At 40.6% G+C, this 12346-nt stretch overlaps 1 protein-coding gene across 6 annotated transcripts in view; it reads right to left on the minus strand.

Moving 5' to 3' along the window:
- The window catches only part of FNDC3B (fibronectin type III domain containing 3B), a 332852-nt gene that overhangs the window by 101993 nt on the left and 218513 nt on the right, over nucleotides 1–12346 (minus strand). For all 6 annotated transcript variants that reach the window (XM_087440025.1, XM_087440022.1, XM_004424734.3 and 3 more), the window contains exon 7: nucleotides 1018–1076. In XM_087440025.1, the coding sequence (XP_087296151.1) occupies nucleotides 1018–1076 (59 nt within the window). The remainder of the gene's footprint in view (nucleotides 1–1017; nucleotides 1077–12346) is intronic.

A 12346-nucleotide genomic window follows, 5' to 3' on the forward strand; every position in this document is an offset into this window, starting at 1 on the left:
TATGGCTCTAGTTTCCACCCTCTCCTTGCCACACCGGATGCCACCACCCTAATTCTGACTCCCACAGCCGCTGACCAGCACTACAGTAACAGATTCCTAACACTGGTCTCCCTGGGTCCATCCTCTTCTCACTCCAATGCATCTGGCCAACTGTTTGATCATCCTGAAAGTACAGCCCTGATTAAACAATTTCTTTGCTCAAAAACTCTCAATGGCAACCTGTTCCTTACCAGATTACGTACAGACTCCCCAACCCAACATCAATGCCCCACTCCTCTACAAGTGCCCTATTGTGCCCGCCCTCCATCACACCTCATGCTTCTAGGTTTAGTCAAACTCAACTATGTATCCCGAGGCATATTTGGACTCTTCAGTTAAAAAGCCTCAGTATTTGAAACATACGAAGAACCAAGGTTTTCCAATTGAGCTAGAAAACACTCCAAAGAACTGTGGCTCTCTAATCTCAGATGAAAGGCTAAATCAACATTTTGAATTTTTCACTTGAATTTCAAAGCACCTGGCAAAATCAAACTTAAAACCTCACAATATCACCACTCCCACCAATGTTTTTTCTTGCCATTACACTCAGTATTTTGGACTTATTTTTCTCAGCTAATACTTAAATATCTTTTTTGGAATCTACCTGGAAAAATACTTGGAATTACTGAGGTTTTCAAAAATTATTACTACATTTATACAGGTAAAAGGAAATTACCAAAAGAAAACTGTTGTGTAGACCTCGAGCAAGGGGTGGGGGAACGTATCCTTGGAAGGTGGGAAGAACAGCTAATTGTATTCAGAATGTCTAAATAAAGAAGACATTTCAGTGGATTATGACTAAATAGAAGACTGCTATTCTATATTTTCATACTTCATTAATAACAACACTATTTCATAGTTTATAAATAATCTGCGACAGGAAGGGGCCTTTTTGCTTACCTACTATGTGGTGAAAGAAAAACACACTTTAAATACTTCAGAAAACGTTATTTATGCTGAAAAATCCAGAAGACATACCTGTGGTTTCTCTATTCCTGAAAGAATGTCTTGCACCCTCTTTACTTCCAACTCATACTCTGCATGGCAAAAGAGAAAGAAAGAAAAACAGTTAATACCATGAGAAGGTAATAAGGTTGTCAAGTTCCTTCCCCGAGGCCTTTAACTAGGGCTGTCATTAAGTCAGTTGCCTGTTACCATGAACTTTTGGTACCACAAACATGATAATGAAAATCAGGAATGGGGATGACCTTGGGGTAAGGATTTCACTGTGGTTGTGCTAACTTGTCACTATATCGGTTTACACATTCACAGAGTTGACTAGATTAACACTGGGTTCCACCTAATAATTCAACAGGCAACAGGCAATAAAAGGTCCTAAGGAGAAAGGGGACACCAGTGCAGCTGGGAGCTAAGGGCAATGAAGAGATGAGGTTGAAGGGACAGCGGCCAGTTCATGCAGTGCTGGGAGTTCAGATTTTTTAGTTCAATTTTTATTCTAAGCTCAATAGGCAGCCACTGGAGTGCTTAACTGGAGGGAATGACAGGATCTTATTTTGAGTTTGAAAAGATGTGTTTGGCTTCTGCAGGAATAATGGACATAATACGGAAGGTAAGAAGCAGAAAGACCAGTCAGCACATTGCTGCACTGGTCCAGGTGAAGGGTAGAGCCGGCCTGGGCTGAGGATGGTAGTGAAGTTAGTGACAATGGGACCGGTTTTGGAGGTATAGGTGCTGAAGGACTAGATGCGACAGGCAAGGGCGAGGGAATGAGAAGAATCAAGGACAATTCCTAGTTTTTGGTTTGATCAACTGGATGGATGGCAGTGTCTTTTAACAAGATGGGGAAATGGGCAAGTTTTGTGATGGGGCAAGAATCGTTTTAGAAAAGTGAAAAAAGGAAAAGGGCTTGGAGAGAGAGGATGGGGTGGAAAGGATGTGTACAAAAAAAGATAAATGATAGAGTTTAAACTTAGTAATCAGTTGCTAGAGGAACCTCTTGACTTTCACAACCTGCTTGATGGAATCTAATTTTGAGTTTATAGATTTATTTAAGTGTTGAACCTAATTTATGAGCGAAATGCCAGAGATATATGATTACCAAGACATACGTCCTTGCATCAAGATATTTCAAGTCCAGTGGGGAGAAAATGAAAGCAAATAGGCAATTCCATGTGATAAGTGCTATTGTAAACGTAATCCAAAAGAGAGCATTCCAGAAGGCTTCCTAGGAACCAACATCTAGCTGTGCCCTGTAGACAAGCAGCCACTGGAGAAGGTGAAGTGGAACCAGGGGTGAGAGGTCAGTAAGCCCAGCGCTTCACAGGGCTGGCTGTTCACGTTCATTGTTCAGGTCTCATCTCACTCACCTTTTCCAAGAATCACGCCTCAACCTCCACCCCTGCCAGCCTCACTCCAGTCATTCTCATATCCTACTTAATCCTTACCATCAGTTATCAAAATCCAAAAATTAATTCTCTTGTTTATTTGTTCCTTGGTTTATTACTTGTATTTCCTACTAAAATATAAGCTTCAGTAAGGCAGAGATATTTAATGTCTGAAGTAAACAGATTTTTTCTCTAAAGAACTAGATAGCAAATATTTTAAAATTTGCAGTGCACATTTAGGCCTCTGTCACGTATTCTTTGTCTTTATAACCCTTTAAACATGTAACAACCATCTTAGTTTGTGAACAGCATGAAAACAAGCCACCAGGCTAGCTGCAGTTTGCTGACTCCTATAGTAGGACACGCTCACCATTTAGCCCATAGCACCTAGCACACACCTAGCACCTAGCACAGCACGTAGCACCTACTCTGCATGATGAGCTTAATAGATATTTGTTGACTAAATAAATGAACCAAGCCTATAAAAAAATAATAACTTCTAGTTGGCACCACCCTAAACTTTGAAAGGATCAGTTGCTCATTTTTTCCCATTGCATTCTACCTAGTAGAACATGTTTACCTTTATTTTGGTGAGAAAAAGAAATGGGCTGGTGGCAATATCATATTTTTAAAAATTACAACTAAAAGAAAATTCACAACCAAAGACCAAATGTCACAAGCTCATGTACAATCATGTATTCATGTTAAGATACAGATAACGGTTTATACCCATAAGTCAAAAGTGTACATACTTTCCCATTTTCTGGAAGCTCCTACTAAGTAAACCATAAATTCTGTATATCTCAGAAGTTAATTGTCAGTTAAAAAAACAAAACAAAACATAAGCACATTTGCAATAAATGAACCGGTTCAGTTGTTAAAAACAAAACTTGCTCAGTCTCCGGTTGTTCTCGAGTTTGAAGGACTCTATGGTTCAAACAGTCACGTACACGGATACATTCAAAGAACCTGCTGGGGCCGGCCCCGTGGCTTAGCGGTTACGTGCGTGCGCTCCGCTACTGGCGGCCGGGGTTCGGATCCCGGGCGCGCACCAATGCACCGCTTCTCCGGCCATGCTGAGGCCACGTCCCACATACAGCAACTAGAAGGATGTGCAGCTATGACATACAACTATCTACTGGGGCTTTGGGGGGGGGGGGGAAGGAGGAGGATTGGCAATAGATGTCAGCTCAGAGCCGGTCTTCCTCAGCAAAAAGAGGAGGATTAGCATGGATGTTAGCTCAGGGCTGATCACACACACACACGCACGCACGCACGCACGCACACACACACACACACACACCCCTGCTGAAGGAGGTCATTGTTTCCGCCATGACTGACCAAGGACAAGAGGCCAGACTCTATCCCTGAGGTAATAAAGGTTTACACTAGAACAGGGATAATCACCTGTTCAACAAAGAAAGAAGAAAGAATTAAAGAGCTCTCAAAGGAAGACTCCTCAGAACTGTGTATGACACGCAGGACATGAAAGGAAGGCAAGAAAACAGGATACTTTGTCCCACAGAAATTGGAGGCCCCTCCCCCTAGCCAGTGTTCAAACACAGACGACAGAAGAAATCGTTATGTTTTTGACAGAAAAAGGAAAAACTGGAAAGGAGGTTGGATTAGAAGAGAAGGAAAAAAGATCTGTTTAAAACTGAAAAGAATGGGTTTTAGTTAAGAGCCAGAAATATAAGCAAAAGGTGCTGACTGAGATAAAAACAACTTCCAAAGAGAGGTCGGGACTTTTCTGGTCTGTCTTTGATTATAACAATGAAAGCTGACATTTTCTGAGCTCCTAGGTACACGCTGGTCAATACACCACCCCACAACATCCCGTGCAAGGTGGACGTTCTCTGCTCCATTTCACAGCGGTGGGCAGGACTGAAGTCTATCGTGCACATCACGGTTTTCATCTCCGGTGCTGAGTACAGCACCTGCAGCTGTCTTGGTTGACTGAGGGAGGATGAGGCATGAATGAGGAAACTGAGGTTCAGAGAGCACAGGTGATTTCCCCAGGGACACAAGTCTAGAACATGGCCCCAAAGCAAGCAGAACCTCTGAATGCATCGTCACGAACTGATAGAGATCTGGGGGTCAGGAGGGAGAGGATGTGGAGAGAGGAGAGCAGAGGGTATTTGCCCTGAGCTGGATGGGAAAAAGAGAAGGCAGCAGCGGAGAACTTCTAAGTCCCAAGAGTTGGGTTTTTTTTTTTTTTAAACTCAGAGCAAGCTTTCACATGAATAGAGCAAAGACCTTTGGATCTGGGGAGAAGGTATGTGAGAAAGGGAAGAATAAGAAAAAGTAGGCCATGAATGGAGCCAAATAAACAAAGGATTCTGAGAAGGTCAAAAATGAAAAGGGTAAGGGTGGAGAGGAAGGGCAGTGACAGGACAATCACTATGCCATTATATCAGGAGAAATGTGGGATCTAAGCCAGACTGGAGGCAGTCAGCCTTTCAAGGCTCTAAAGTGTGAATAGGTAAAACGAAGAGAAAAACTCATTCACACATTTATTTAATGCTTTTCCATTTGTGCTGCCACAGACTAAGAGAAAAGAGTAAACACGTGCTGGGCACACAATCTGCACACACAGGAGTGAAAATAAAACCTGTTTAACCGAGCTAAAGTGACAGTTACCACAGATAAAAATATACTCTTGTATGAATATGAAAATGCCAAAATTCACACTTCTAGTACCTAAATAACTGAGTTAACTCAGACCTGGGCCTACCTCTCCCCAAACAAGATGAACTATGCCTTAGAGTAGTCTATGAATTACCACCCTTCCCATAGGACAGCTTTGGAGCCCAGCTATACAGAATGTACAGTCACACGCCACATAACGACATTTCGGTCAACAACGGACCTCATATTGACGGTGGTCCCCTAAGATTAGTCATACAGCCTAGGTGTGTAGTAGGCTGTACCATCTAGGTTTGTGTAAGTACACTCTATGACGTTTGCACAACGATGAAATTGGCTAACGATGCATTTCTCAAAACGTATCCCCATGATGAAGCAACTCATTGACAGTATTTCAGAGTTTGATCAAGCTTCTGCTTGCTCCCACGCTTTCTTTTTTTCTCTCTCTCTCTCTCTCACACTTACCCACACACACATACCATATTGTGAGAGAGGAGAGAAAGGAACACTAGCTAATCCTCTCACAAAAATTAACAAACAAAACAAAAAAGAATAGTTCTGGTGATTTGCCTTTAGGCAAGCCTATATTTAGGCAAATTTATATCAAGTTAAAAAGAAAACTGTGTCTTGTTTGTTTTTATCCCCCCTCCCTTAATCCGGTGCGTGCCAACTGAACAACAGATTGTTCCAGAAGAGCCAGGAAGGCAAAGTTCTGGCGCAAGGTTGCAGGGCAAGATTCTCCTTCTTCATTATCAGGCCTGCCTTTTTCCTCTTGGTTTGCAGCACGTAAATTAATCCAGAGACAAATCTTATAGGCCAACTTTGTATTTCTTTCTCCCCACGTTGAAGTTGCCATGAGGTAAGCAAACAGATTAAAACCATTTTTCCACCTGCTTCAATTTTTGTTTGTGACCACGGCTGAAGTGGACAGACATGACAACCCACTTTTTCTATCACTGTGATCTTAATATTTGCAAGTTTTTTCCCTGCAGTGAAGATTGTGCTGATCAGTACAAAAGGATTACGGGGTACTCTTGGATGGTGCTCCAAACAGAGAAGGGGCGTCTTGTTTTGCAGATACAGACACATCTGGAGGTAGGTAATCTCTTGAAAAAGAGTTAAGATGGAAGCCTCTAGTTTAAACATGCCTCAATGAGTTGAGAACCACCCTATTTGGAAATGCCAAAAAATGCAAGGGGGAGTCAGCTCAGTGACTTACATCCTTCTTCCCCCTAAAACCAAATCTCCTCCCACGAAGATAAAGCATTTTTAGCAAAGGGAAGGTTAAAATAAAAATACACAAGCAAAGCAAATACTTTTTTTTCTTAATGGGAAAAAAAAAACCCCACACAGAGAGGGAATACGTGTCATGTGAAATTTAAACTTTCCACAAATAATGGTTTTCATGTTTGCTCCAAAAAGGACTGTAAGTTCAGACTGTTTGAATAACTGTAAGGCCTAAACTAATTAAAATATCCCCCTTTATAAACACAATTTACTTCTTTGGTTTGTTTCACATTTTTTCCTTCTTAGAGAAGAAATACAGCTAGACACTTAGCTGCTGGCTATAGAATGTATTTACGGTTGTAATAGCCCCTTCATTCCAATGGAATGACATCAGCACTATTCCTCTGTAAACCTTCTGTCTAGTTCTCATCCACAGGGCTCATTTGCAGATATGCCCGGCAATAGATAATATGCTTTCTTAGATTTGCCAAGGAGCTGACTTACCTACTTTCTTTAACAAATTATATATAATAAACTAGGGGCGTGGAAAATACGTAACTTCTGGTCATGCCCATTTTGGGGATAAAAGGCTTAAAATCAATAGCAAACATTCAATATAAGAACCAAATGAACAGAAATAAGTTCTTTTGGATAAAAAAGAAAAATATGAGTCAATAGTAAGGACAAGTGGGATATCCAGTCAGTGCTACTAATGTTAACGAGAACGAGCGGGGATGAAGGAAGACGGTTTAGGAATGCTTGTTGAACTGTTTTTCCAATCAGAAAAATAATCAGCTATCTTCATTTTTAAAATATTACTTATGCTGGGGAAAAAAGAGGAATCAATAAATGCATACAAAAGTAGGATTAATTACCTGAGGGCCTCCATTTAGTGATAATGATCCACAGTTAATGGTGTTAAATACAAATACTAAAATGTGTGAAATCACAAGGAATAAATTTGCATTATATAAGGACAACGCAGTTAATCCTCAAAGACAAATATTCCAGAAATATCTTCAGATATCAATCATCGTGATACTAAAAAATGGGGAGACAAATATCTCTCTAGCCACTTAGCTAGTTATTCTATTTGAAATCCTGAAAGATAGCCAAGGGAATACCAGACTCTCAACACTGAAAAGAAAGCAGCAGCCAGGTGAACATATGTTGTGGGAAGTTGCCTTCCAGTCTAGGAAAATATTTTCAAGAGCAACTGGGGTTCCAAACAAATTCTGAAACCTTAGAGAAAGGAGAAGGGGAGAGGTGAATTCCTTTTGCAGGTGGAGCGCCCGGCTGGACAGGAGGGATGGCCAGAGAATGTAAATGGGACAAGGGGGGCTGATTTCCTCTGAGCTTCTGTTGCTACTTCTGGAATGCAGTAGAAAGAACGATTTTCTTTCCTGGCCCAAGATTCAAGCAAAGCCCTACTGGGAACAATCACATTAATCTACCCGTAGGCAAAATGGGTCTCTCAAGGCAAATGCTGTACAACACTTTAGATAATAAGAGGGACAACACAGAAGTGCTAGGTCTGGGTCTTTAATGAAAAGAGGAAGTACCAGATACGATCCATACCCTTGTTGGTTCCCAAGTCAACTCAGTTTATCTCTCAACCACCAAATAAATTGGGTTCTACTTGAAATATTAGGAGATTCTATGCTCATTTCTGTCAAATTCCCTAAGAAAAATTCTTATGTTTACTTCACAAGGCAAAAATCATATATATGCATGGAACTGGACAAAAGCAGCTAGTATTTTTAAGAACATCAAATTAAACAGGGATGAAAACCCCACAAAAATGGATAAAGTATTAGGTAGATATGCTTGCCTGGCAAGGCTGACTCTAGCACCGGTCCCTTCCTTTCCTTCCCTCTGTGTATTCGAACCCTTTCACTGGCTGGCTGGGCCCTAACCTGCGCCAGATATAGCTCTTTTATTTTGGGGGAAGGCCGAACTCCATGATTATCCAGCAAGAGCTGGTACCCTCCCTGGGTGTGTAACAGGAAAGCAATCTCTTAAACACAGGATAGAACAACTTATAAAAGTAATTAAGGTTTATACACTACTTTCTGCATTGGCATCTATAAACATTTCCACAAAATGTTTTTTCATTAAAAGTTAGCATGTCACATTGAAAATTTTTCAAGTAGCTTCTTCAATACTTTTTCAAGACTGTGTCAACTGAAAGGCAGAATCCAGAGAGCACAATTTTGTAAGACATTAAATCTGAGAGAATCTTAATATTTACATCACCTATACAACAAGTTTGAAACAGTTTTTACATCCACATTTTCTTAATTGATGTCTCATATGACTAAATTATATGCATTTGGGGATGAGGATAGACATTCAGTCTATGAACAACAAAGAACACAGTGAAGCTCATCAGCTGATATAGGGATCAAATCCAGAGCTAACTTCATGTGCCAGGGCTCCAAACAACTCACCAGAATTCTGGCATACGGAAAAGTCACTACCACTCATGGTACAACCTACCTCCCCCAGGAAATTAGCAAAGGTGACACATGTGAGTACACACTCAAATGCATATAGCCACCAGGCAGGTAATGTCAATGAGTAAAAGAAGGTGGACACATCAGGCAAAAAGGAAGGGTAAGGACCATGGAAAACTGAAAAAGCCCTTACCCTATGTAAGGGGGGCAGCTGCTATGTAGCCAATCAATTATTGCCTTACGGGTCTAAGGTTGATAAACATTGCCATTTGTCCAGAGAATCTGGAAATGAAAAATTCTTTGTGAATTTGCCTGATTCGTAAAAATATATATTTCTAATCATTTTTAATTAATGAACAGTGAAGGAGTAGTGCTATGAACACCCATATTCCTTCCACCTAGATTGACCAATTGTTAACATTTTGATATACTTGCATGCTCACATTTTATCTCTACATGTACACACACATTTTTTTTCAGAACCATTTGAAAGGAAGTTGTTGATCTTATGACACTTCACCCCTAAAACTTCAGCATGTCTTTCCTAAGAAAAAGAATCTTTCATACATAACCAAAATAACATCACAACCAAGACTTACCACTGATAGAAGAAAATCTAATCTACATCCCATATTCAAATTTCCCCAATTGTTCCAGTAATGTCTTTAATCCAGGATCCAATCAAGGAACACATGTTGCATTAGTTGTCAGGTTTCATTAGTCTCCTTTAATCTAGAACAGAAATCCCCTGTATTTTTTGTCTTCCTAAGGTTGATACGTTGAAGAGTCCAGACCAGTTTTCTTATAGCATATACCACTCTCAGGGTTGTGTGACTACTTCCTCATAATTAGATTTAGGCTAAAAATTTTTGGCAAGAATTCTATGTACATGTTCTTCCCATTCCATTACATGAGGAAGCATACAGTGCCAGTCTATGTCTGAACCCTTTGGTGATGCTCAGCACTTGGATCACTTGGTTATGGTGTTTGTGTAACATATTTCTCCGCTGTCAAAGCACTTTCTCCCCTTTCACCTGATACTTTTAATAAACACTGATGATCTCTGCCAGAAGATATCATTATACTGATAGTTGCAAGATGGTGATGTTCCTAATTCTATGTTAATTAGTTCCCTCTCCCACTTTAAGTATCTATGAACTCATCGATTCTAATTTTTATTCAATAAAATTTGTGATACTCCATTGCTATCATTCTTTTGGATGCTAAAATTGTCCCAAATGTAGCCAGTGGGAGGCCCTTCAAGCTGTTTTCTGTCTCCTTCGTCCACTTCCTTGAGACTTCTGTTTTGAACACCTGTTAAATATTCTGGTTTAAGGTCACTTGGCCAACAGTGAGAAAATGTGCAGACCGCAGGGGAGAGATTCTAGTAGCATAAAGTAGAATTTATCCAAAATTTCTAGATTTGTCAAAAGCAACTATCACCCAAGGATTTTTTTATTTAAATGTGACCAGAAAGAAAAAAGCTATCTAAATATTTCCGGTTTCTATATCTCTTAGAAATTAAAGTTAAAACAAAGAAAACCAATAACCCAAGAGCCATCTTAAATGACATTTTAAAATACAGCCAACTTGAACTCTAGAAACTTAGACATAAACCACGGTAAACTTTAAGTAGAAAAACATAGAACACACTTTGCTCTCCTTGGATTGTGTAATTTCTGCTCTCAACGAAATCTGGCCATGTTTCATTTCTTGTTCTCCCTAATCAACTTTTCCCTTTAAAAAACAGATAATCAAAAGAGACAGCACCATCTGTCCCAACCCAGAAAAGAAAATGGACTGTATTCTAAACGCTCCAAACTGAGAAATAAACTAAAATGAAAAGTCAGATTGGGCCAGCAAGACGGAAATGTCTATATGAAGGATGCTATCTATGAGAGATTTTTCTTCAGAATCGGGACCACTCTTTGAGGACTAGGACTCTTCAAGTTTTTTCATTTCATTCTCCAAAACATCTATGATAGAGCAGACACCCCACAAATCCAAGACTAACGCGAAAGAAGTCTTGAGTTGTTTTCAAGCAAGCTACTCTATACCAAAGTCATATACACTGATCTTGCTGTCTCATTCTAAGTCTCTTATAAAATTAAATTATTTGGAATTTAAATTATTCAGTTTTCTGTATAAAGGACTCGAGCCACACAGCTGCATCTCTGTTGTCCAAATGGGCTACGCTTGTTGTTCAAAACATGATATTCATAGGCCTTAATAGTGTCTTGTGCATGTATATTAAAAAATTTAGTTACAAGGACTGAGAATTGGAATACTACATTTATATCCCAACCAGCTTTATAAATGGCACATCTCGCCAAGCACATTTCAACGTCTGCAGGCAATAAACCATGCTCCCCTGGCCCCCATTTCCTAACAGCTGGGGTATACAACCCCTGGACCGCGGTGAGCTCATCAGGCCCAGAGGAACCAATGAGCAAAAGCAGCCATTTGGGTCACGGACCAAATTGGACAAGAAATAAAAATGCACGAGAGGCAAAGATAAAATATCATAGAAGAGAAAAATAGAAGAGATGGCCAAAAAAAAGTGGGGGGCCAGCCCGGTGGCACAAGCACTTAAGTGCACGCGCTGTACTGCGGCGGCCCGGGGTTCGCCGGTTCAGATCCCGGGCGCACACCGACGCACCGCTTGTCAAGCCATGCTGTGGTGGCGTCCCATACAAAGTAGAGGAAGATCGGCACAGATGTTAGCCCAGGGCCAGTCTTCCCCAGCAAAAAAAAAAAGAGGAGGATTGGCATTGGATGTTAGCTCAGGGCTGGTCTTCCTTACACACACAAAAAAAAAGTGGGATAGGGGGACAAAAAAAGGAATGAATGACAGGATAAAAAGATTCAAAATATGGCTCTCAGCAATTACATTAAACTGACAATTCCTCATCCAGATAACTGATTTCAAAATAATTTCCTAGAGATTATAATGATAAAATTTCTTTCATAAAACACCCACACGTAAAAGGCTTATTTGTGACAGACAAACCTTTAAGTTACCCAAGGGTGGAAGGAGAGTAGAAAATATGCACGTGAATCTATCCCTCCCCTCCTGGTCTGGCTGTTTTTTCTCATCCTTCGTGCCTCTGCTGAGAGAGCAATTCTCGCAGGCAGTGTTGCCTTTATCACCCACCTGCAATGGTGCTGCTCTTTGTAGGATCTTCCCTAACATCCCATCCTCCTCTCCATATTGAAGTATATATCCCACTGCATGTTCCTGTTCACAGTACGTCCTCCACCTCTCCAAAAAGCAGTAAGGATAAGCTTCCTGAGTACAGGAATCCTGTCTGTGCTCTCTGTCATTGATTCCCCAGTGCCTAGCTGGTGCCTGGCACAGAAACATTCACTGAATGTATGACTAAATAAATGGTCAGAGAAACACTCCCCACAAATGCACATACTATGCTTTTACTCTCTAAATATTTAGAAACAAGCACATGATAGATATCATGGTGGAGAGAGTTTTAAGGGGAGACACTTTGATAGATCACAATATTATATCAAATAAGAGATTATAAAACTGTGTCAAAAATCTGTAGATCTTGGGGCCAGCCCGGTGGTGTAGTGTTTAAGTTTGCGCGCTCTGCTTCAGCAGCCCGGGGTTTGCGAGTT

The sequence above is a fragment of the Ceratotherium simum genome, chromosome 15 (assembly GCF_057802395.1).
Source record: "Ceratotherium simum simum isolate JZ-2026a chromosome 15, ASM5780239v1, whole genome shotgun sequence".
NCBI lineage: Eukaryota > Metazoa > Chordata > Mammalia > Perissodactyla > Rhinocerotidae > Ceratotherium > Ceratotherium simum.